This window comes from Protopterus annectens, chromosome 2.part2 (assembly GCF_019279795.1).
Source record: "Protopterus annectens isolate FY-2018-M chromosome 2.part2, PAN1.0, whole genome shotgun sequence".
NCBI classification, from domain to species: Eukaryota; Metazoa; Chordata; order Ceratodontiformes; family Protopteridae; genus Protopterus; species Protopterus annectens.
The window spans coordinates 172,583,593-172,609,891 of record NC_056730.1 but is presented as its reverse complement, the minus strand read 5'-3'; the positions used below and the strand labels follow the sequence as shown (position 1 = coordinate 172,609,891).

General features: G+C 38.3%; 1 protein-coding gene across 1 annotated transcript in view; it reads left to right on the top strand.

The window, feature by feature from the left end:
* LOC122796012 (multimerin-2-like) overlaps positions 1-3,089 on the top strand; it is a 99,127-nt gene extending 96,038 nt beyond the window's left edge. Inside the window, exon 3 of the mRNA XM_044064493.1 lies at positions 2,355-3,089. Within this exon, the coding sequence (XP_043920428.1) occupies positions 2,355-2,752 (398 nt within the window). The 3' untranslated portion in view covers positions 2,753-3,089. The remainder of the gene's footprint in view (positions 1-2,354) is intronic.
* The last annotated feature ends 23,210 nt before the right edge of the window (positions 3,090-26,299 follow it).

Genomic DNA, 26,299 nt, shown 5'->3' with positions numbered 1-26,299 from the left:
CCTAGCCAATTATCCCTTGTGAGACAAAAACCCTGCATCTTGCATTTGTAAGGCAAACACCTTAACCATTAGGTCACCCTCCTAACCCCATATGGGATATACTCTCTGCCTCTGAAGTAATAAATGTTTTATCTTAATGTGAATTTGTTAAATGAATAATGCTAACACTTATTTGTTTGGCAGGTGTCCCTTTTGCTGGGTGACCTGATAGCAATGTGTGGTTAAATGACTTGTTTATGATCATACAATTAGCAAGTGAGGGAATCAAACCCTACATCATAGGTAGTGTAACTTGAAACTTTAATCACTGTGCCAACTACCAGACTCATACTTGTACCTTGACTGTTATTTGCTCAACCATTACTAAGTGACTCACAGTTCCCATTGTAAAAGTTGCTTTTCAAATTATTCATTGTAATTATCGTTTCAAACTTTTTTTGCAAATATTTAATTCTTTCAAACCCTCTTGCAATAATTGCTGTAATAAGTATACCTGCTTCTATTATAAATGCTTGATGTGATACTCAGATTATATTTTTTTACCCTGTAATTTCTGCCTAATGGGACTGGATCATGGCTGGAAAAGGATGTTGACCAGTGTACTCACCCAGTTATCAAATGTAATAAATAAGTTGTTGTTGTCTTTCGGCTTTTCCCGGTTAGGGGTCGCCACAGCGGAACTCTGGTCCGCTAATGATTGGCAGTAGATTTTCACGAACGCAGAGGTGCCAGCTCGACGTTCAACCTTCAGCGAAGGCACACCCATTTACGCATGTCTTTCGAATGCCCACCCAACTGTGAGGAGGACATGCAGACTCCACACAGAAGGCACTCCCTGCACTCCAGCCGAGAATCAAACGTCAGAACCTCTTGCTGTGAGGCAACAATGCTACCACTGCACCACCGTGGCATAAAATGTAATAAAAAGCCTGTCTTTTGCTAATCTTTGTATTTACTTTATTTACTTATAAAATGTAATAAATAAGTAAATAAAGTAAGTACAAAGATCAGCAAAAGACAGGCTTTATAAGTTCACTAGTTATTTTTAATATGTGTATGTTGGCTTTGAATGAGTGCAGAGACTAACCATGGCCTGTCTGGGAGAGCACCACTCTTAGAGAGCAATCCACACCAGAACCATGGCAAATAACTCAATAATAATCATCTCAGTTTCTCATGAAGAAGCTACTTGTAAAATCAGCTGCCATGCAGATTGTTTTGTATGTTTTTCAGTGGAGTACAGCCTGCAAATCTGTCCCTGATGAAATTTGTGGAAACCAGCAGGACTTCCACGTTTGTATAATTTTATTTTCCTCACATATCTTAAGTGTTTTCTACCTGGCTCCATGTATGTATGTATGTATGTATGTGAGGCTTGTAAATTGTGTTCACTTGAGCAGTGTTGTTGTATAGCAGTAGAATGAAGTAACATTTGAAAAGAAGGCATAAAGTCACGACTATTGCATTGATTTAAGAAGCATTTGGCTCCTACCAATATTCAATTATTAAAGAGAAAAACTGTATTTTTTCTCTACACTCTGTTCCCAACTCCTCTCCCCCTCCATCATTTACTTATAATCAATACACTTTTCGGATACTTGTTATAATCCAGCCTAATTTTATTCTTCCCTGATAGAAATTATTACATACCAAGTATACCTGCAATGTCATCATATTGGTTGTGTTTGCTGACGAGCAGTACATATGTATATATGTATATAGTTTAATGAATGAGTTAATATTTTTCTCAACTTTTTTGCTAATCATATGCGATAACACCATCTTGTAACTCTGTTATATTTCATTGTACTTAACATTGTTATCTAATTATTTTTGTTTTCTGGTCTGATATGTTTGTTCTTGGTATTGAACTCAATGGAAATGTTATTTAAGAAATGGCAATAAATAAAAAAAAGTCTTTTGGCGTTTCTCAGAGAGGGGTCGCCACAGCGGAACTCCGGTCCGCTCATGATTTGCAGTGGATTTTTACGGTGTTGAGTTGCCAGCCCGATGCCCAACCTTCAACAAAGGCATGCCCATTCATGCTCACACCTACCTGCATGTCTTTAGCATCACTCAGCCATGGGGAGGACATGGAGACTCCACACAGAAGGCGCTCCAGCCGAGAATCGAACGGGAGAACCTTTTGCTGTGAGGCGTCAATGCTAACCGCTGAACCACCACGTCAACTTGATTGTTAAAAAAAAGAAGCATTCGGTGCCCTGATTCCATAGCTATTATGTCAGTAATCATTTAGAATGCCTTAACTATTGTAGGTGGTTGTGAGCAAGATGATGCTAGACTTAGTCTTCATGAAATACTCCAGTAACTACTGTTTTGTTTCTCTCACACAGGTACCACACATGTGTACTTTTTTGCTTCATGTACCACTGCATTATCAAACTCTGTTAATACTATTCGTTTTAACAATGTGTTTCTGAACATTGGACAATCCTACAACCCAGTTACAGGAATCTTCACATGCCCTATTTCTGGTGTTTATCAATTTTTCTTTTCAACAAATTTTGGAAGAGGCAAAACAACTAATCTCTGGCTCGTTCATGATGGAAAGAAAGTGATTATAAGCCACACAGACATGCCAGGTCACACTTCACCAAACCTTCAGATGGCTCTACTTTATATAAAAAAATGGTCTCATGTCTGGATAGAGCAATCATCAGGACAGTCATGGTCATCTCCAACTGCTCATACCACTACTTTTGGTGGGATACTCTTACATGCTATGCCATAACGTGAGTATGTTAAGAATGGCAGCATGGCTTAAGGCTTAGATTAATGACCTAGGCATGAATCTAAGATAGCTGTTAGAAGAGCACTTGAGTTTTTAAACCCTATGTGATTTTGTAATATTATTGTCTATCTGATTACAAACTTTTTGAATGTATGCAATTATGCAAATTAAATTTTTTCTTAAAAAAATCTTAAAAAATATAAAGCAGTTTCTCCCTTTATATCTTGACAGAAATATTTCCAAATTGAATGTTCATCAGGTTTAATATTGCTGCAAATAGTATATGCTGTCTGATGTATAAACAAACAAAAGCACAATAAAAATGAATGATTAGCAAGCTGTTGCACTCCATTTTATTTTATATCATAAACTGTAATAAATACATAACACTGAAAATGCCATGAACCTAAATGAATGCAGTAGATTCGAGTAGTAAGGGAAACCGAGGCAGGGATTTGCAGATAGCTGATGTGCAATGGAAAGCAGTGCAAGTGGTTTTGCAAATTACACAAAAGGATCCTGATTCACTGAGCCCACATTGCTCAATACAGCATCCTTCCAGTAGTCAGCAGCAAGAGATTTTGCAGCCACAAACAAGCAATGAGGTCTGGTGGTATGTCCTATGTAAATTAGACCACAGCACATATCATTGCACTGCTCTGCAGGAATCCTTGCATAGCACAGCAAATGATGGACATCTGTAATAGCTAAGATCCATACACAGCAGTGCACAACATGCATTAAGAGCACAAAGTGATTTACCTGTATCCGCCTATGCATTTCCATGAGACAATATCAGTAAGACAAAAAGGAACCAGGTAAATACTGCAGTTTAGTGGTGTGTGTGTGTGTGTGTGTGTGTGTGTGTGTGTGTGTGTGTGTGTGTGTGTGTGTGTGTGTGTGTGTGTATATGGGTGTATATCAGTTCAGTAAATTGCAACATAGCTGAATGGGAATTCATCAAAAATGCAGAATTTCAAACCATTCTGATGGAGATTGCATTACGGTGGAAGAAATATGCCCTTTTCCCCACTGTAGTGCGATCTTGGAGTTAGTATATATAATTAGTGGGTGGTGTGGGGGTTTGAGATACTGAATTTTCAAATGGACTGCCATTCGGCAATGTCACTGTGCACTGAAGTGACATAGACCCTATACACACACACACACACACACACACACACACACACACACACACACATATATGTATGGGAGCACTTTATAAACTGGAAATACTGAAATCTTGAATTTCAAAATCTCATGCTCATAAAGTGGAAGGATCGGAAGATCACAACCCCAGAAGTGCAAAATTCAAAATCTCGAATGCAGAAGAGTTTGAATTAACGGTTCTGGTGTTGAGCTGTGTTCATGGATTCAGGTAAGTGTTTATGTTTAAGGGTGTTGGGTAGGGGCTGGAGTGTGTGTTGTTTCTGTGATGTGTGTGTGCAAGAGGAATGTAGTTTGTGTGGTGGTGTTTCGTGTGTGTGTGTGTATGTAGGGCGACCTTGGAGTTAGAATATTTAAGTCGGGAGGTTGTGAGGGTTACAGCTCCCCACATGAGGAGTGTAGGGGGGCTTGCCCCCTGCATATAATAAGGGTAGGTGTGTGTGCTTGTTTAGTTGTGTGCGTGTGTGTTATATTGCTGTTTGAAAGTGTTCTGAGTTTGAATTCCATGATTTTGTGGTTTTGGGATTTAGGCTTTCGCGGTTTTGTGGTTTCGGGTATTGGATTTCCACTTTATGAGCTCTAGATTCTGAAATTTGAGATTTCAGAATTTCGAGCTTATAAAGTGAATATAAATATATATATATATATATATATATATATATATATATATATATATATATATATATATGTATATGGGTCTACTTTGATAGAAAAAACATTTCACTGAAACTAATTTCGTCGAAGCCTCATTTCACTGAAAATAAATTGCCTGAGCACAATTCACTGAAAGCTCACTTTACTGAAAACGCATTTGACTGAAACTCATTTCATCTAAACAGGTATATGCTCTTTTCCCCACTACAGTATAATCCTGGAGTTAGTATATATAGTAAGGGGGTCTGGCGGCATAGCCCCTCCACCTATTTTAAATGTTGTAAACCGTAGACAAGGATTCTTACAAGTCAAATGAATAACTCTTTCCAGAAAATAATATATGCCCAAACTGTGTATATATATATATATATATATATATATATATATATATATATATATATATGTATATATATATATGTATATATATATATATATATATATATATATATATATATATATATATATATATATATATATATATCTATATATATATTTCAGTGTGTAATTCTCAAGAGACTTGTTTACTAATATATATATATATATATATATATATATATATATGTACTGTATATATGCCTCCCACACACCCTCTAACTTTATATACTAACTCCAGGATCACACTATAGTGGGGAACAGGGCATATACCTGTTTAGACGAAATGAGTTTCAGTCAAATGTGTTTTCAGTGAAGTGAGCTTTCAGTGAACTGTGCTCAGGGAATTCATTTTCAGTGAAATGAGGCTTCGACGAAATGAGTTTCAGTGAAATGTGTTTTCTATCAAAGCAGACCCATATATACATATATATATAAGTATGCAGCTTTATTGCTCTGCCTGTACTTTTGCTACAGAACTATAACAATGACACTAACACTGGTAGGTATTTTAGTGAGCTACTATTTTACCATTTAGTTATTATTATCAGCTCATTTATAAAACAGAAGAAACCTCCAAATCAATTGATGCTAAACTTTATTAAAGTGATGCTGGTATTTTAGTGACTGGTTGAAATCTTCTAAAGTAAACATGAATGAAACACTTTCAGATGGACATTCATAAATAGAAAGATGTATATCAAAATAATTTAACTTAGACTTTGTTATAAAACTTATTTTTTCATCAACAGAGTTTTGTTGCATACAGTAATGTAGTATTGTTATGATTATATCACATGGCTAGTTAACTGCTTTACCTATATAGGCAAGATAGCTTTATTAACATATTAAATGCAATGGTTTGCACTAAGGTTGCAAACATACACATGGTGAAAAGGAAGTATCAAACAGACCTGAAGAAATGTTTAAAAAGTTAGTAAAGCTGCTAATAAATAATACCAAAAAACAGTCATTTAAATTAACACTCCTAAAATTCCAAACTAGAACAATAATTCAGTATAGGATTAGATACGTGAAATAGTATATTGCACTACCTAAAAAAGAAATCTTTCCTTAAAAGTTGCATTTCTCCTCAAATTTTCAAAATGTTTATTGTTCTTTAGTTTTGGAATTTTGGTTTTATAAGTAGTGCAAACATTACCATAGAATTATTATTTACAAGCTGTAAATAAATTAGGACAGTAGAGCTTCACACTGATGGTTATAATTATGGTCTACATTCCTCTTGTAAAAGAATTCCCTTGTAGAAACTGTAATACTATCTATGATATATCCTCTCTCTGTCCCAGATTCCAATACAGCTGATGTTCAAAGATGTGCTACACAAGTGTTCACCTGTGGCTAGCAAATGAGTAAAAATTCTTAGGTTCTTTGTCCATGAGGTATGCACAAATAAGAATTCTTTTTATCTCATTTAGGTTCTTTTTCATGAGGTATGCACAAATAAGAATTCTTTTTATCTCATTTAGGTTCTTTTTCCATGACGTATGCACAAAAAATATTTTTTTATTTCGTTTAGGTTCTTTTTCCATGAGGTATGCACAAATAAGAATTCTTTTTATTTCATTTAGGTTCTTTTTCCATGAGGTATGCACAAATAAGAATTATTTTTATTTCATTTAGGTTCTTTTTCCATGAGGTATGCACAAATAAGAATTGTTTTTATTTCATTTAGGTTCTTTTTCCATGAGGTATGTACAAATTAGACTTGTTTTTATTTCATTTATGCTCTTTTTTCATGAGGTATGCACAAATAAGAATTATTTTTATTTCATTTAGGTTATTTTGTTCATGAGGCATGCACAAATAAGAATTAATTTTACTTCATTTAGGTTCTTTTTTCATGAGGCATACACAAATAAGAATTATTTTTATTTCATTTAGGTTCTTTTTCCATGAGGTATGCACAAATAAGAAGTCTTTTTATTTCATTTGCATTATTTTTTCATGAGGTATGCACAAATAAGAATTACTTTTATTTCATTTAGTTTTTTTTCCATGAGGTATACACAAATAAGAATTCCTTTTATTTCATTTCATCTCATTTATATTCATTTATTACCTGGGTAAGAAGCATGCAAGCTGTCATGGCGTGATCACTTTCTTACCCCTAATTTCAAACGAAATATTGTATGAGTTGCTCACATTCAGTTACCAACTATTAACTGGTATTATCTATGTATGTATGTACTGTATATATAGGATGTCTATCAGATGTTTGACATGCCTCTACCAAATCAGGCAATGCAGACAAAACTATACCAAAGCCTACAATGTTGAGCACTAAAGCAGCATAAAACACTGTTTCCTGAAAGCCTCTACTGTTCTGGACATAAGAACAAGTGCTAGCATGGGTCCTGAAAAGGGGCAAGTCTGGTAGTTTGGTATATTGAGTGTTTGACATTGTAGGCTTCAGTATAGTTTAGTCGACACTGCCTGATTCAATAGAAGCGGTACTGAACATCTGATATTCAGCCATATATATGTGTGCAGAGGCACCATATACATATATACATTCACACACACACACACACACACACACACACACACACACACACACACACACACACACACACACGCACACACACACATTTACAGATCCTTGTTGTGAAGTACAGTAGTTTTAATGTCTCCCTCCTTTAAGGAAAAACATTAAACCACAGGGGAAACTGGTACTCCATGAAAAATGAAGTTGCTGGCTGAGACTCCTTGAAATAAAAAAAAAATCATAACCTTATTTAGAAATCAATATTTATTTATTAAAAATAAAAGATATCAGACAAATGAGAACTTTTATTCTTAACAGGGTTCCATCAGATGTAACTTTAGTTTACACCACATGCATTGTTTATATGCTTTAACAGTTAGTTCATTCTAAATTAACTCAAACTGAGGTCATAAGGATAAGAAATAGGTTTTTCTGTTGTATTCCTGCCTATGTGGTTAGTGCCTAATCAGTACAAGCACTTTGCATAACTTTTTCCATTGACTATGTAAAACCACCAGTGCTTCATTTTATACCTGATGTGATTGGTTAATGTCATTTGCCATAAATGGACAACTACTAACTAATATTAGTCAAAGTAAAATACTTCAGTATTATAATATGTTTTTATTGAATACTTTTACTGAATTTCACAAAACAAACATCATAGGTTCATAGACCTATACAAGCCTATACAAGCCACCCAAGAAAATTATTTTCCTGCGTCCCTGTCAAGCAGAGCCACAGAGGTGATCCCCAGGGTGAATTTCCTATTTCCCATCCAATCAAGATTTTTCTTGAAGAGTACCAATGAGGAGCTTTGTTTGGTATAGATAAGTAGTTTGTTCCAGAGTATGGGAAGTCTCTGGGACAGGAATCTATCCCTCCAGCATGTTCTGCTTATTGTGGTGACAAGGTTTAGGTCCCTAGAACGTGTAGCTCGGAGGGATTGGAAAGTCGAGCATGTCCAACAGTTCTGGGTTTGACGTAGGTTTGTATGTTAGGCAGAGATTGCCTTTGAGTAGGCAATATGCTATGGAGTAGAAAATAAAACAAGGAAAAAGCACCACACTAGGAAACAAAAACTATATGTTAGCGCTTTCGTTTACTAAAAATATGTAAACTTCTTCAGACATATTTTTAGTAAACGAAAGCGCTAACATATAGTTTTTGTTTCCTAGCGTGGTGCTTTTTCCATGTTTTATTTTTTATTAGTTTGTTGAATCATTTAGTTTGTATGCGATGGAGTAAAGCTGGAATTTTTTGAAACGGTCTGTGTACGGCATCTGTTTGAGGCCAGTAATCCTTTTCATGAGGTATTTCTGTGGCCTTTCCAGTTGCTGTAGATGTCTTGTGAGGTACATACCAAAAGGTGCATTGTGATATATAATGGGTCTAATGAGTGACGAGTAGAGAGGAACAATGACATCTTTTTTCCTGGATGAGAAACCTTTTGTGATGAGGTGTGCCATGTAGAAGGATTTCCTGACTATTGTGGTGATGTGATTATCAAAGGAGAGACTATTGTCCACCTGTGCCCCAAGGTCTCTTATCACACTTTCGGTGTTAAGTAGACTTCCACCTATGTGGTAGCTCATGGGTACAGAGTTTTTACCAAAGGGGATGACGATGCATTTTTTGGCATTGAGCTTGAGGCCATGGCTTTGACACCAGGCATCTGTCTCAGTGAGGCCCTTTTGTAGGATGTCCACATCGTTAGGAGTTTCAGTTATGGCTCCTAGTTTGCAGTCACCTGTGAACTTTGTTAGCCAAAGACCTTCTGTGTTAGCCTATACTTCAGAAAAGTAGATACCAAACAGGAGAGGACCCAGGACTGAACCCTGTGGTACTCCCCTTGTCGCTGGTCTGAAGTCGAATTTGGAGTCTGCTACTTTCACAGTGTGGGTTCTGTCAGTGAGCCAGTTGGCAACACATCTTGTGACATAGGGATTTATACCTAGTTTAGTGAGTTTATCTATAATTACAGAGTGGGGGGTGATGTCAAAAGCCTTGGCGAGATCTAGATAGGCTGTGTGAACCACCTTACCATCGTCTACAGCTTTGGTGACTTCTTCAAAGAAGTCTATCAGGTTTAGGAGACATGATCTGCCTTTTACAAACCTGAACTGGGTGGGGTCCAGAGTTTGGAGATTACCAATGTCTTTGTTTATAAATTCCATGATGATACGCTCCATGGCCTTGCAGACCAGGCTTGTTACGCTAATGGGGTGGTAGTTCCTGGGGTCTGTGGTGGCTCCTCCTTTGTGGAGTGGGATAACCATCGCTGTGTGCCATTCAGTGGGCACAAAGCCTGAGGTGAGGCTATGATTGAACATGGTGCTTAGGTGGGGTGCCAGTTCATTCTGTAGTTCATGTAGAATGCAGCCTGGGATATTGTCAGGTCCCATGGATGCTGTGTTCTTGGCTTTGGAGAGTGTGGTTTTTACCTGTGCAGCCGTGATTACAGGAACTTTGCATTCTTCCGGTATAGAGATGGGCTCTTTGGGGGTGAGATGGGGGGAAAAGTCAGCACTGAACCAATCTGCTAGGATGTTGGCAATATCAGTTGGTTCTGTATATTTAGTGCCATTGTGCTGTAACTCAGAACAGATCTGAGTGTTGCCACTGAGATTCTTGACATAGCTATAGAATGCTTTGTAGTTGTCTTTAGAATCAGTGGCAATTTTGTTTTCATAACTAGCTTTGGAGGATTTTATGAGGGATCCCAACTTCTTACTGAGGTTGACCAGGGAGTTCCTCCAGTCATGGGATTTTACTCATTTTTGCAACAGTTTATTTCTTCTGTTGTAGAGTTTGTTTATGGCAGGGGACCACCAGATTGGCTTTCTTTTTTTTGGAGGATAGCATCTTGGTTCTGTTAGGGATAGCACGATCCATGTACTTGTGTAAGTGCTTATAAAGTGTATTTGTGTAGGATTCAGCACCGTACCTCTATTGTTCGTCTGCATGGGTGTCGTGAAGTTTGCCACTTCTGTCTTAAGAAGCATGAAGTTGGCTTTAGAGAATTTTTTTACAGTGGTTTCCCTAATTGGGGGTGGGGGCTGGATGTGGATGTCTAGGGTGATTAGCTTGTGGTTGGATCTGACCAATGAGGAATTATCTCTGGTGTGGAACACCGGTCGCCCATGTTAGTAATGACCAGGTCTAGGATATTGCTGCCCTTGGTGGGCTGTGGATAAGTTGATCTAAGGCACTGGAATTTATGAATTCCAGAAAACGTTGAGCAAAAGTGTTAGTACATGAGTAGTTTTCCCAGTTAATAGTGGGGTAGTTGAAATTGCCCATTATTAGGGTGTTGGGTTGTACCCTAATATTTTCCAGTGTATCAAGAAATGAGGAGTGGGAATCCTGGGGCATAGTGGGGGATTTGTAGCAAGTTACAATTTGGATTGCGGTCTTGCCCAGAGTTAGTTGCACTTGGATAATCTTGGGTACATTATGCTGAACAACTCCCCTGGAGGTGTAGATATCCTGAAAAAATATAGTGTTTCATTCCAGGTTAGGTGGCCGAAAAGTGTGGTATAAATTATAGCCTGGTAATGCAGGGGTGCTCTCTGGAGCCTTGAACCAGGTCTTTGTCACTGCACAGATGTTGATGTTCTCCATTTTAAGGAGTGCCTCGAGTGAATTCATTTTGAGGTTTAGACTTCTAGCATTGAGTAGCATTACCCTCAGATTTTGCTTGCTTGTCCCTGCTACAGTGGGGAATTTGTCATTTGAACCTTGCCTAAAAAAGACAGTATAGGGGTGGCAAGAGCCTTAGCCAGTATTCGGAATCCCAAGGGCGACAGGTGCAGGCCACCTCTGGCAAAGCATCGTGGTCTGTCAATCATATCACCCCAAGCAGACAGATACAGGATCCCCTTAGAATGACACCAGAAACTTAGCCAATCGTTGAAGTCAATCATTTTTTCCTTCTACTGTGGTATTATTCTGGGTGAGAGCAGGATGCTACTTAGGGCTAGGGTCATACCTGCCTGGGCTACAAGATCGGAGAGCTCCTCCATGTCTCTTTTCATGTAGTCCAGGGAGGTACTTCTCAGGTCCTTCACGCCAGCATGGACAATGACAGAGTCATATTTGTACTTGTTGTGGAGTGACCTGAGTGCGTGCAGATCCTGGCATCCGACAGGCAGCTGACAGTAACTTTCTCCTTGTTTAGCCTGGTGAGTGGAACATCAGTGTGTCTGACTATAGAGTCACCTATGACTTGAGTGTTGGGTACGTTGTTATGCTTTATGGGCTGTGGTTGAGTGGCACACTGAATTTGTGGGCTATATGTCATTTGGGTTGTGTTGGGGGGTGGAGGTTACTTGCATTTCTGCTTTGGAGGTCTCTGTTGCTTGAGCAGATTTTTATTGAGAGCCTCTGAGAATGTAGGTGTGTGTTTTATGTTGCTATGTGTGTGTTTTGGTGGTGTAGGTTTTGAGGGACTATGTGATGAGTGTGGTGTGGTGCAAGTGTTTACCTTCTCCTCTTGACTGTCTAGTCCAGTCTTGGGTGAAGAGAGCTTTGCTTCCAGTTTGGCTATGTAAGTGCATCTCTCACAGGTTGTAGTGTTGGGTGGTAGGAGGAGAGGGTTGTCTGTGGATATGAGGCAATTACTGCATTGCCCCAAGATGCCCAGATTCATCAGGTAGACAGGAGAAAACACCAGGAGCTGACCCTTAAACATGCCTGGATAGGTGCTTATTTATCAAGTACTAAAAACTGTTTCCCTCTAGACAAGTGAGGAAAGTTGACTGTTGTAGTAATTTGTAGCTTATTTAGTGCTTACAACGAGTTCTGAACAAGTGCTGAGCTCAAAGAAACAGATTTGAGTGCTAAAACTAAAACACTGGCTAGTTCTAAGGGATATTTTGAAGAGCAGACTTTATGGCACTAGGAATAGTTTAACCCTAGCTAAGCGGCGAAGCATAAGGTGTATTTTTTTATATAACAGTAGCAAATGAGCAACTTGATTTAAACAAATTAACCAATTAACCAATAAAAAGCTAAAAACTGAGCCCCATTCCAGCAGTCTTTGATCAGACAAGTTCTAACTGCACACTTCTGCCACTAGGGTGCAGGGGAACCTTCTCCAAAAAAGATGGTCTGGATTAGTGCTCAAGTTATACAAACAAAGCTAGATTCAGCAGGTCTGAATTTAGTCTATACTACAGCAAACAACACATACCAATTTCAGAAAGAAACAGTTCAGATAAGCAGGCACAATAATCCTTCAACCAGAAACTCTCAGCTCAGAAGGGCAGAATCTATCCGCTCCTCCCACAAGAGTGCAGACCACACATTCTTAATGTAAAATAACTGGCCCGAAGCCCAAGTGCTAAAGCCAGAACTAATACACTTTTAGAATAACAGACACTAAGCCTTCAATCAGCAACTCCCAACTTAGAAGGATGTAAGCTACCTGTCCTGCCACAACAGTGCAGACCACAAACCTTCTTAATGTAAAACAACTGGTCTGAAGCCGAAGTGCTTCAACCAAAGGCTTAGAATACCAGTTACAATTTAATCAGGCTACTAACAAGCAGTAATAAATGCAGCAGAATAAATCCAATAAAGTAGGAAGAAACACAAATTCAGTAAAAGCAGATGAATAAAGTGCATTTTTATATAACAATAGAAAATGAGCAAACTGATTTAAACAAATTATCCAATTAACCAGTAAAAAAAGCTCAAAACTGATCCCTGTTCCAGCAGTCTTCAATCAGACTAGTTCTAACTGCACACTCCTGCCACTAGGGTGCAGGGGAACCTTCTCTAAAAAAGATGACCTGGATTAGTGCCCAAGTTATACAAACAAAGCTAGATTCAGCATGCCTGAATCTAGTCTATGCTACAGCAAACAAAGTGCACCAATTTCAGAAACAGTTCAAATAAGCAGGCACAATAATCCTTTAACCAGAAATTCCCAGCTCAGAAGGGCAGAATTTGACATCTCCTTCCACAAGAGTGCAGACCACAAACCTTCTTAATGTAAAATAACTGGCCTGAAGCCCAAGTGCTTAAACCAGAACTAATACACTTTTAGAATAACAAACACTGAGCCTTCAATCAGCAATTCCCAACTTAGAAGGATGTAAGCTACCTGTCCTGCCACAACAGTGCAAACCACAAACCTTCTTAATGTAAAACAACTGGTCTGAAGCCCAAGTGCTTAAACGAAAAGGCTTAGAATAACAGTTACAATTTAATCAGGCTATGACCAAGCCGGAATAAATTCAGCAGAATAAATACAATTGAGTACTTTTAAGAAGAGGCAAAAGCAAAATAAAGTGGATTTTTTTTTAGTAAAGTGCAAGGAGAGAGGAAGGAGGAGAAGAAGAAAAATTCAAGGTTAAGAACCTAAGTGGGTTGGCCTTCTCAAATGTTCTCTCTGTATTAAGTAGAGAGAACACCAGACTGGGAGGGGTCAGGGGTGTCCCAGATGAAATTTACAGTTGGGGCAGGCAACTGCAAAAACACAAACTATAACAACACAACAAGAATAGGGTGGGAGGGAGGGAAAACAAACAGTTTCAGGACAGATGAGGAAATATAAAACAATGCCAGAAAATATATAAAATAATTCAGTCAGGCAAAAAATAACTTAGTCAGGCAAAATTAAGACAATGCAGAACTCTGAAAGGTCAAAATGCCAAGAAATATACTTGGCAATCAGCAATATATTTCCAGATTGTTTTAGAATCACACTTCAGCCAGAACACCAGGAGTTTTCTAACAGTGTGTGCAATAATTTGCAAACAGAAAACTATTTTTAAATCAGCAAGCCTTGAAGCAATCAGATAACACAAAAGCTGTTAGAACAGTTTTATAAACTCTACCTCAGGAATAGGGGGAAGCAGTTTATTTTCATAGAAAACATAAGCAGATAATAAGGAAAAACACTTGTAACAATGAACATCTCAAGAAACGATTTACATGGCTGAGTTATTAACACATCAATACATGTCATATGTACTGTCATCATCGATATCCAAGCAAATTATATCACCACTCTTATAACTGATTACCACAATAAGCAAAAGGTCACTTTCCATTCCAAAGGTATCTTCTGTTAAGGTTCCAAGTATTTAAATGATTGATATCTCATGAGTATTATAGCATTGTAATCATAACTGCAGCAAGTCAGGACCATGTTATAAACTATCTAGTTGACCCAGTGACTAAGAGCACCTGTCTTGTACACCTTATGTCAAGTAATGTACCACTCTTTCCATGAAAAAAATGAATACAATTTACAGATACATGAATTACAAGTGTGTGCCAAGAGATGTGAAAGGGCTCTGTATATGCTAGGTCTAAGATAAATCATTCTATAAAAGTTAACCTAATAGGGTTAAATGAAGAACTATATGACTAACTCCTAATTCAGCATGCTCCATCTAATGTCAATTGACATAAAATAAGTTAAGTTAAAAGAGATAAGCAGCAACATTTCTGTCAAAAGTCATGGTTATTGCTGATGCACATTGCATGCAGAACCATCCAGTGGTTATGGGTATGTGTAGAGGGGTTAGGGTCTTAAAGCCACAAAATGCCCTCGACTTGAAATTTTTATCCTCAAATGGCCAACAGACTATAATTATCTTAGGTGAAAAAAGACAACAGAAACTAATAAAAACAAGACTAGTTCCATTCATTTCTTATTGTTTTTTAATGGTCAGGTAAGTTCACAAAATACCAAACTGACCAAGGCAAAAATGGGGTGTCAGGGTAAAATGTTTATGATTAGGTTGGAATGTGAGCCACTTTACTAAACAGTGGTAGAAAACAGCAAAAAATAAATGGAGTAAAAAAAAACTGTTATTTAACACTTTTTTCCACTCACTTTTTGTATACAGGTCAGGAAATGGAGAGAAACATATATAGCATGTATAGGTCAATGCTGTGAGTGGTAACATGAAGTATGAACATTAAGGCTTACTAAGGTCAGGTTAATCCTTAGGTGGGCCAGGGACACTGAAGTCATGTGACCTTCAGTTCAAGGTGACCCAGGTCACACGACTGCTACTCATGTAACCACTGGGTACTCACTTCACAGGACAAATGGATACTCATACAAGTCTGCAAACATTACAAATTATTTTTATAACTTGCATAAATCCTCTAAGACTGGGAAGAGGATCTGAACTCAGATCTGTACAGTTATTCCAATGAACAGGCTTTTCTGATTAGAAAGTTAATAATTATTATTTATTTATTTATTTATTTGCATTTGTTTACCAGGATGGTCCAGCTGGGCCAGAAGTGTTCATTTTCAGTGGAGTCCTGGGGAGAAAAGCTCCACATATAAGACATTTCACATACAATAGAGAATTTACATTAATAAAGACATTTAGTACATATTATTGACAGCTTATACAATTGATGAAAAAAAACAGTACATAAGTAATCATTCTCAAATCAAAGATATTATATAAACAATACAGAGTATATACATGAGAACATTCCATATGAGTAGTTTTCAGCTAATAAAATTTATGCAGTACACCATGCAGTAGGTGCAAAGCAGACATATGAATTAATTAGAGAATAGGTACTTAAAGTTTTCACAGTTTAGGAGGTGTAATAGCTGAATAATAGGCTATATGAGTCCTCTTGCAAGAATCAGCAAAGTCGGTGGATATTGTTGTAGATATAAGTGGTGGTATGATATTTAGGTAGGCTGCGAGAGTACCTAAATGTTTTGCCTGGTTCAATGGTAGGTCTATAAGGGTTAGGAAGAGAAGAAAGTAGACAGGAGGGATCAATGGTAAGACAATGAGGGTTAGTAGAAGAGGGAAGTGGACAGGATGGAAATGTGGAGTAAGTAAAATGACAGGTGGATGTGAAAGGAGGATGCCAGAGTAGTAGACTGGGGGTGAAAATAGTTGTGATGGTTGAAGTTAGGTTATATGAGATGTGGTGTTATCACATGTACACAGCCAAGATGAGGAGAGGTGTTGTTTCAGAGATGTCTTGAAGAGAGTTACTGAGCGGGTGGATCTAGTGTTGGGGGAGGGAGTTCCAAAGTTTTGCGATGGTAAAGGAGTAAAGCATCTGACCAGCTGAAATTTTGGGTTTTTCTACATTTATGAGCAGTTGGTTGTTGGATCAGAGTGGTCTGTTAGGATGGTATAAAGTAAGTATAGAAGATAGAGCAGGGCACATGGATGGATTATGAATGAGTTTATGAGCTGTAGTTAGTTAGATAAAGGTGAGATAGTTGGGGAGTTCAAGCCATTTTAGGTTACATAATGATAAGTAGTGGTGGGATGAGTAGGAGGCATTAGTCACAAACTTAGCAATTTTGTTGTAGCATGAGTCTAGTTTGCACTTTAGAGAGGACTGAATGCTGGTGAGGAGAGGGACATCATGTAGAAGAGAGGGTAATAGAAAAGAAGAGATAAGGGAAAGTCGGGCTGATGCACTGAGTAAATGTTTGTTTCAGTAGAGAGTGCCAAGCTTTTGATGTGTCTTTTTGACATTGGAGTGGATGTGCAGGTCAAATGTGAGGTTTTAGTCTATGATGACACCTAGGAGTTTTGAGCTAGGTACAATGTCGACGGTGGTACCATTTTGGGATTGAATGGTGAAGTTCTTTTTTTGTAGGGGTGTGGACTTTTGGGGGGCAAAGATTACTAGTTTGGTTTTGCTGGGGTTCAGGGCAAGATGATTATTAGACATCCAAATTTCAGTGGAGGTGAGGGTGTTTTGGGTGAGTTGGTGTAGTTCTGAGGAGTTGTTTGCACTGCAGATGATAGTGGAGTCATCTGTGTACTGGATGATTGGGCCCTGAGAGAGTGCAGGGTGGAAGTTATTGATAAATATGCTAAACAGAAGTGGGCCTAAAATGGAGCCTTGAGGAGCACCAGTGGTAGTGTTTAGGAAAGGGGAGTAAGAGTTCTGCCATTTAGTTGATTGTTGCCTGTTAGTGAGGTAATTAGTGAACCAGTTTAGGTGAGGTACCTATGTTAGAGAGTTTTGTTAGAAGGAGAGAGTGGAATATAGTATTGAATATTGAAAGCTTTAGAAAGATCAAGAAATAGTGAAGATACGATTTTACCAGTGTCACGGGCTTGCAAGATTTGGTCTCTATTGTGAAGATCAAGGGATTAAAAGGTCTGTAAACAGACATAAAACCATACCCTTTCACTATTGTTGGTTGCTATTACATTACTGGCTCATGTAAGTCAGCTTTAACATAAGAAAAATAAAGAGAATTTCCTGGTCTATACATTTTGTGACAGGCATGCAGGTATTGAGCATGAACAAGTTACATTGTTGACTAGTACTCACATGACTGGAATGGTATGGGCTGCTGATGCTGCAGACATTGCCTACCCTTGCTTACTATAGTAAGCGACTAGGCCATGCAACCTCTTGGATTCAAGAAACACTGTCATATAGGAGCCCACCAAACTTTATATTTTTGCTATATACTTTACTACACCCAGCCTTCACTCTGTGCTATGTGACTAACTGTACACTTGCACCAGATGTTTCTGTCCTTCCCTGGAATGTTACAGTTCTCTAACTGAACTGCACTGCAAATAAACCAGGTAACTGATTCTTTACTTCTTCAATTGTACTTACTGCCTGTATCTAACTGAATGCCTGAATAATATTCAATCAAGCATGGATTTAATTCTAGATAACTAGCGAAATGATACAAATGTCAAGTTTGTTGACTTGGCAAGATAAATTTTAATGAAGGCTGTTTTGTGAGGTTCAAAACTGTACGACAACTTGAATTTCAGTGCCAGACATAAAAACATAGGAAGGGAAACATAAGATGCTATGTAGTCTAAAGCTGAGTCTAGTAGGACTCAAACCAACAACATTTGACAAGTATATGAGTGTTAAGAAGATGTATTTGTGACTGAAAAGGTCTTTGTCTGATAAATACAAACAATATTCCTTTACTGTGTGTGATTTTCTCATAATATAATATAACTATTATTAAATATTACCTAGAGAAGTAGTCAGTTAACCTTTGTGGCTTGCTACATGTCTCCATGTTACAAATGTGATTGATTTTTATTGACAGCATACAGTGGCTCATATATAAAAAATGAATGAGGCAACATTTCCTGGTGTGCTAGTAATAAATGTTTGTACTACGCTGCATTGTTATTTATGGATGACTTGATGAGTGCAGAGCTATTGTGCAGAAAACATGACTCAATAAGTGCAGGATTAATTTGCAAATACTGACAGCATTTCAATGTGCAAACAGCATATCAGAAACTTTAGTAATATGATATGCTGGGGCCTGTTACACAAGTTGATTAAGCTTTTGTGAAATCACTAATGTATTACACTTTGTGTTTCATTGTGATACATTTCTCATTCTCACCACATGAGCATGTTACAAGGTTAAATGAAATCACACATAGGTATATGTCTCAACTGTTCAAACTTTTGCAGAATGTCAAGATTTCTGTGTCAAATTTTTGGCCTGTTCCTCATAAACTTTGTGATTTTCTGCTATACCTCTGAGGACTGAACTAAATAATAACAGATATTTCAGTTTCAGAACTCATATCCTTCAGAAGATGCATGCTAATGCAAAACTTGTTATTCTATCAACTTTCCAAGTTTAGAAGAGCAATATTTCAAATCTACCCTGATTTTGAGCCTTTGAACCCCCACCCTGTATAATTGGCTTTGTCCAAAATTCTTGCATTAAGAAGTTGAGGGGTCTGCAACTAGGAATGAATGAATATTTCTGCCTCATGTTTTGGCATCTCTAAGCATGCTGTTGTGCCATTGCAGAACACAAATTACCAGATTATCACACAGAAGAAAAAGAGAGCGTAATGCAACTCACTATGTATATTTAAACAACTATGTTTGGTGGCTTCCAAATCAAAACATGTTATAATGTCTCACTTGCTCAGTTTCAAAATAAGGCATTGTGTATAACTATTTAAATCAGATCACAATCTAAAACAGATTCTTGATAAGTATCTTTGACACAGCTTTGTTATGTTTGGTTTGGATATGTAATGTGTATATATACAGTATGTATGTATGTATGTATGTATATATATATATATATATATCTATATATATATATATCTATATATATATATATATATATATATATATATATATGTGTGTGTGTGTGTGTGTGTGGTTGGAAAATATAAGAAACGTTATATAAAACAACGATGTCACAAAGTTGGGAGATATTATGGTAGAAAATACATGTGGTTTTTCTGTGATGAAAAATCCACACCGAAAAATTTAACAACTAAAAATGGAGCAGCAAAAGCATGGTGATAAATGGTGAAAGCATTTATTTCCTCCATGTAACATGCTTTATTCATTTTTGTAACAAAGAAAACATAGCAGAAACAACATCTGATATAAAATGTCAGTAGCACCATAAATGTTAAGCCAAACGAACAAGAAAGCCTGAATATTAATAATAAAAGCAGACAAAGCAAAAAGAGAAAAAAGCAGACAAAAAAAGACACAACACATGGCGCCCATCTTCCAAGTGGTATAAATTAAACTCCTTCACTTGCCAAGATGCACAACAATAACAACCTACTGACTGGAAAAGTCAGCCCTCTGAGCACCTTAATACAGTTACCCAGGTCTGTGAGGTAAAGACATTGACCAATATGCCATTACATGCTACCAGATGCACGGTAACAATATTCTGCTGCTCCTAAATGACTGCTGCAGTAAGTTCAGCCCTCACATCGTCCTACATTTTACCCTTGCATTTCAACCATATCTGATTTTACACTGTGTAATAGCTCCAGTTTCTAAACCATGATGGTCAGGGATAGATCCTTTTTCCAGTCTTTCAGAAGAGCCAGGTAGGCTGAAATACAAATAAATGTCACAAACTTCTTAGGCATCTTAGAGATACCAGGGGTGAAATGGTAAGGAAACTTTGCCAGCTCCATAACTCACCTGACTTAACCAGACATAAACACCTGCTTTAACTTATAGTTTGCACACTCCTGAAGCATATGTTGCATATCCACTTCCCTGCATACACCACTACAACAATAGATAATCTGTAATAGCGTGTAGAAGACATTACTCTAAATCCTCACCCTGTCTTACACCTCAGATTGGGTGTAATTAATCCTTAGTGCTAATACTCTGTCTGCAGTGATTTATTTGATTGTTCTACCTAACTGCTTCTCCCAGAAGTATATGTGAAGACTTCTAATTGGATTCAAAAGCAGCCTCATATATACATTTCCTAATCCCCAATGGAATTTCCTCTGCTCTGTTCAGATACACCTACAGCTCCCCAGCCTTAATACACTGAAGTAGCAGGGAAGGGAAAAGTATGTTTAACCACTACGAGTAGCTGGTAACACATAGCCATCTGACCTGAACCTGCAGCTAGGCCTCCTGTAACTCTCCCAGGCAAGACACCTGCCCTCATATGGTCTTTTTTTTCCTCCATCAAAAAAATGTTATTCAGTTAGTGAACTGGCATTATCTTAGCCATAACGTATGATGAGCATCCTCCTTTATTTAATTGTCAGTGCATTCAAGCAATTCTACTTTAAAATTTTGGCAGTGGATTAATAAATAAAATACATTTTAACGTTTCTAGACAAAAATAACCGGTAAAGCTATTAGTAAACACAAACCAAACATCACAAACCAAGAGCCAGTTTGTATTGTAATACTGAGTAACATACTAAAAATGAAGTGCCACACTTTTTCTCCTAAACAACCAGTGAGATTACTTCTCCACATCGATGAGGGATAATAGTCTAAAGTCTGTAACAAACTTAATCAGAAAAAGAATGAGTAAAGGTTACAAAATACTTTATATTTAACTCTCAGTGTAGTAGTTGCCTGTCTCATACTCTTTGCATAAAAACTGATTTGTTAAGCTTTCATTCAAGGTTGGTTTTAACCTGAATATACAGCCAAAAATGACAATTCCATTCTTAGCCAACTTGCGTGGACAGGATCCATAAAACAATTAGATCATGATTCCACAAAGAGAAAATGGAATACGTCTGTCTGTTAACACTGGGCTCTCCAAGGACAAGTTGTATTACATTGCATATTAAGACTCTGAATGTTTTATTTTGGCCTTAAAAGTCAGCTACAGCAATAGTGTAGTGCAGCTTTTAGCCAGGAGTGGGCAAATTTTAGCTGAGATGTTATTTTTCCTGCATATTTTCTGTCTGTTTGAATGTATTATTTTAATTTTCTTGTACAAATTCTGTACTTTCCATATTTAGTTGAAAAGGAACTTATTTGACTTACTATTTTAAACAGAGAAGCTTATCATCTAAATTTGAATGTTTTTGACTGAAGGTTTATTTTATTAGCTTGAGAGTTTATGCATTTTTACCAGTGAGCATACAGCTATGTGGATCCACTCTATGAAGAGTGATTGCTAATTTCTAATAACTAAAAACAAAAATGAAAACTCTAGCAAAGCTAGAACTTCCACTGAGTGACCTCCCAAGCCTCTTGTATCAGAGGCACATGGGATATATGCAAATGAACCTTATGAACATCAGGTGTTTCAGCTCACTGGCAATTCTGAATGCCCATGACTTGTTTCGTCGTTTTAATGGACAATGTCAGGCCAATAAAGCCAAACCCCCCTGATGTTCATAAGGTTCATTTGCATATATCCCATGTGCCTCTGATACAAGAGGTTTGGGAGGTCACTCAGTGGAAGTTCTAGCTTTGCTGGAGTTTTCATTTTTGTTTTTACTGATTGGTTTTTCAGTGACCTTCTCACTCATTGTTTTAATTTCTAATAACTGTCATTTAAATACTTAAAGGTAAACTTATTTTTCTTTTTTAATAAGTAATGGAAACATACTGCATACTTTAGAAGAGAGGACATTAATGCTGCAAAGTTACTTTTACCTCTCATTCGGGAAAATATTGGTCAAGTTTTAATTACTGTTGCATAGAAATGTACTGGGCTCAGCTTGAGCTAAGTAAAATCCTGAAGAACCAATGATTTTAGCACTGATCATTAGACATACAGTGTAGAGCTTATTTGGATGTGGCAGGGCTTGGCTACTACCCACGGAAACAGTATATATTTACAGCATACCTTTAAGGCTAATGGGCTGTTTTATATTAACTGGAACCAGTGAAGCATTCAAAACATCAGACTGCTGATTCTGTGTCACCCAGATATTAATGGCAGTGGCGCAGGAGTTAAACCCTGAAGCCCATATCTACCACATATTAGCTGTTGACAGCAGGAGGGATTATATCCCTTCTTGTCACATGTTAATTGATAGGCAGTGACTAGCTTACCTGTATTGGAATTACACAACATATAAAACTGTTTTGGTCACCACAAAGTGAGTATACGTCTGCATCTACAAAGTATATACATATATATTTCAGTATATTTTGTACCACTGGTATTTTATTTTATTTTTAGTCAGAGTCCATAGGAAACAAGCAGAAATAATATGTGGGGAGTAAGAAAAAATGTCAGTGTCACAGCTGACTTCTTCCTCTTTCGGCTTTTCCCGGTTAGGGGTCGCCACAGCAGATCATCTATCCGCTCATGATTGGCAGTGGAGTTTTACGGTGTCGAATTGCCAGCCCGGCGCCCAACCCTCCACAGAAGGCACACACACACACACACACACACACACACACACACACACACACACACACACACACACATACACACACACACACATCACAGCTGACTAAGGAGTGCAAAACCAACAGAATTTCATATGCTGATATGTTTAAGGAGAAAACGATACCAGCCTTGTGTGCAGCTGAAATGCAGTCTACTAAAACTGTACACAGCCATACAATGGCTACAATTTCAAATTGTGCCGCTAAGAAACAAAGTCCATCCCCAGATGATTTTGAAACCAAATGAAATTAATGAGACAGGAAGAAGAGTTAAATGCCTGATGGCCCAGCCAGCTGACATAATGAAACAACTTCACGTAAAGGAAAGTGAAAACTAGTGCCAGCATGAGAAGCTGCTGCATCTTTAAAGACAACTGAGTATTGGTCTATCTGAACACTATATGCCGAGGTCAGTACCGATGTTTTCCTCAATATAAAGAGGGGGGTGACTTTGATAGCTTTATTTGTGCATTTGAACTAAAGTGTATTCAGCACCAATTTGACCAATGTCAGTGGGGGACATTTTAACTTCTCTAATCTTGAGTAAGGCAATGCATGCTGTGTTGAAAATGCCAGATGTGAATTACCTGAGTAATGATATGGTTAAACACTGCTCATTTAAATGTTTTAAACTTATTGCTGAAATGTATAGAGAAATGCAGAGAGCAGTGAGGAAAGGCAGATGACAGAGTCAGTAATTATATTTGCAGAAATCAGCACTTACTTTCATAAGCAAGGGAGTGCAAGTCATTTCACTACTTATAATAATAAGGAAGCAAGCACTGACCACCCTACCCAAAGACAAAAAGAATCTGGTTAGCAGATAGGAAGAGTACCCCTGATGATGTAATAGGGAAAATGGGTGACCTCCATCTAGTCTGCAGGTTACAACTACTTAAGAATGGAGTACCAGCACAACATACAGTATGAATATAATGGAACATGTGATACAGCCTAAATCTTCACAGCATGTGGCACCAGAAAAAAGAGGAAAACTTTGATTCAAGTATATAACAATGCCCAGGAATAAAATGTTACCAGTGTAACCAGATTTGATATGTACATTCAAAATATCAACAGTCATATCTGAGAATCTGAAAATTTATGCAATAAAAGACCTAATAAAAGTCGCAAAACAGTAGTGGTAGCAGTGGTAGATTGCCTTGAAACTAGAGATTCACCTCATTATTAGAGCAGGTTGTACCCTACCCTAGTAAAGAAAGAGAGACTACTGGAATACTGTGTCAGATATAACTATTGTTAATTCTGCAATTGTTGAATAGAAAAGTACAGTTGTGTACACTTACCATAAATGTAGATATTCGAGTGTGTTCACTGTTGCAATCATCACACTTGGGTTATCCTGCCATGGGTAGCGCTCAGCTGGACTGAATACCAGAGGCTTAGTATTTCTGAGTCAGTTGCTGTCGCTCCAGGACTGACGTCAGGTCGTCAGTGGTATAAAATCAGGCAGACAATGCCATTACATCAATTTTTCTTGCCCCAACTGTCAGGAGCCCCCAAATATGGAGCTAGGTTATGGTGGAAGAACACCACCAGTAGAAAGTAAATACCAAAAATTCCCTTTAAGGAGTGAGGAAGAGAGAGAGAGAGAGAGAGATAGAGAGAAACAAGGGGGATGGAGGGTGAGAAACTAGGATTGCAACATGAGTACACTCGAACATCTAAATTTATGTTAAGTGTACACAACTGTACTATGTTCTTCGTGTTTCACTATTGCAGTCATCACACTTGGGTTGATACCCAAAGCTGAAGAAAAGGGTGGAGGCAGTCAAGAAGACTAGGGGATGGCTAGGATGCCCTGCAAGACTGCAATTGCAAAGCCTGCCCTGGACTTGGAGAAGATAGGCAGGTGGTAATGCTTGGTGAAGATATGAACAGAAGTCCATGTTGCAGCCTCCGGGATGTCCCTGATAGGGACCCATCTGAGAAAAGCTGCAGAGGTGGAGGTTGCCCTGGTGGAATGTGTCCCGACCCCCTTAGGGGGTGGATTCCCATGGTGTTTGTAGCAGGAAATAGATGCAGTGTGCTATCCATTTGGAGATGGTTTGTTTGGATATGGTCTTGCCCTCTGGCCCTGCTGCAAAGCTCACTAGCAATTGGTCAGTTTTTCTAATAGATTTAGTTCTATCCAGGTAAAATCTGAGCTGTCTGTGCACATCTAGAGAATGCAGAATTCTTTCCCCCTTGTTTTGTGGGTTAGGGAAAAAGTGGGCAAATGAATTGATTGGTTGAGAGCCACACTGGACACTACTTTAGGTATGAAAGTTGGGTTAGTCCCGAGGGAGACCCTGCCAGCATGAAAAATGATGAAGGGTTCTGCAGCCATGAGTGCTTGTAGCTCGGAAACTCTTCTAGCTGAAGTGATGGCCAGAAGCAAGGCTGTTTTCCAAGAGAGGAATTTTAACTCTGCTGAAGCTGCAGGTTCAAAGTGGGGTAGTGTAAGTTTTTCCAACACAAAGTTAAGGTCCCAAGCTGGGGTAGGAGCTCTTCTGGGTAGCCTTAAATTGTTAGCCCCTCGTAGGAACTGTTTGATGAGAGGGTGAGAAAAGAGAGGTGGCTCTGTGCTGTAATGAGCAGAGATGGCAGAGGCATGAATTTTAATAGAAGAGAAGGATAGACCCTTGTGTAGTAGGTCTGCTAGGTAATCCAGGATGAGAGGTAGGGAGGGCTGTGCTGTTTCAGCTCCTTTAGCCTGGATCCAGGTGTAATACCTTTTCCACTTGTCAGCATAGGATTTTCTAGTGCTGGGGCATCTGGTCTCATGTATAACATCCAGGACTTGTTTTCTTAAGCTGGCAGCTGGAGGAGAGATCAGGGAATAAGCCAGGCTGCCAGGTTCAGTGTCTGCAATTGTGGATGCATGAATTCTCCATTCTTCTGGGTCAGGAGTGTTGGGATCTGAGGTAGGAGCCATGGTGGCAGGGGTGACAGGCTGCGCAGCAGTAGGTACCAGTGCTGACGTGTCCAGTCTGGGGCAATCAAGATTGCCCTTGGTTTTTCCTCCCATATTTTGAGCAGTACCCTTGAAATTAGTGGTAGAGGGGGAAATGCATAGATCGAGAGGTTTACCCATTGGAAGGATAGAGCATCCACTTTCCAGGCCTTGCTGTGAGGTTCCCTGCTACAGAATTTGCTGAGCTGGTGGTTGTTGTGGGAGGCAAAGAGGTCCATCTTCGGGGTGCCCCATTTCTGGG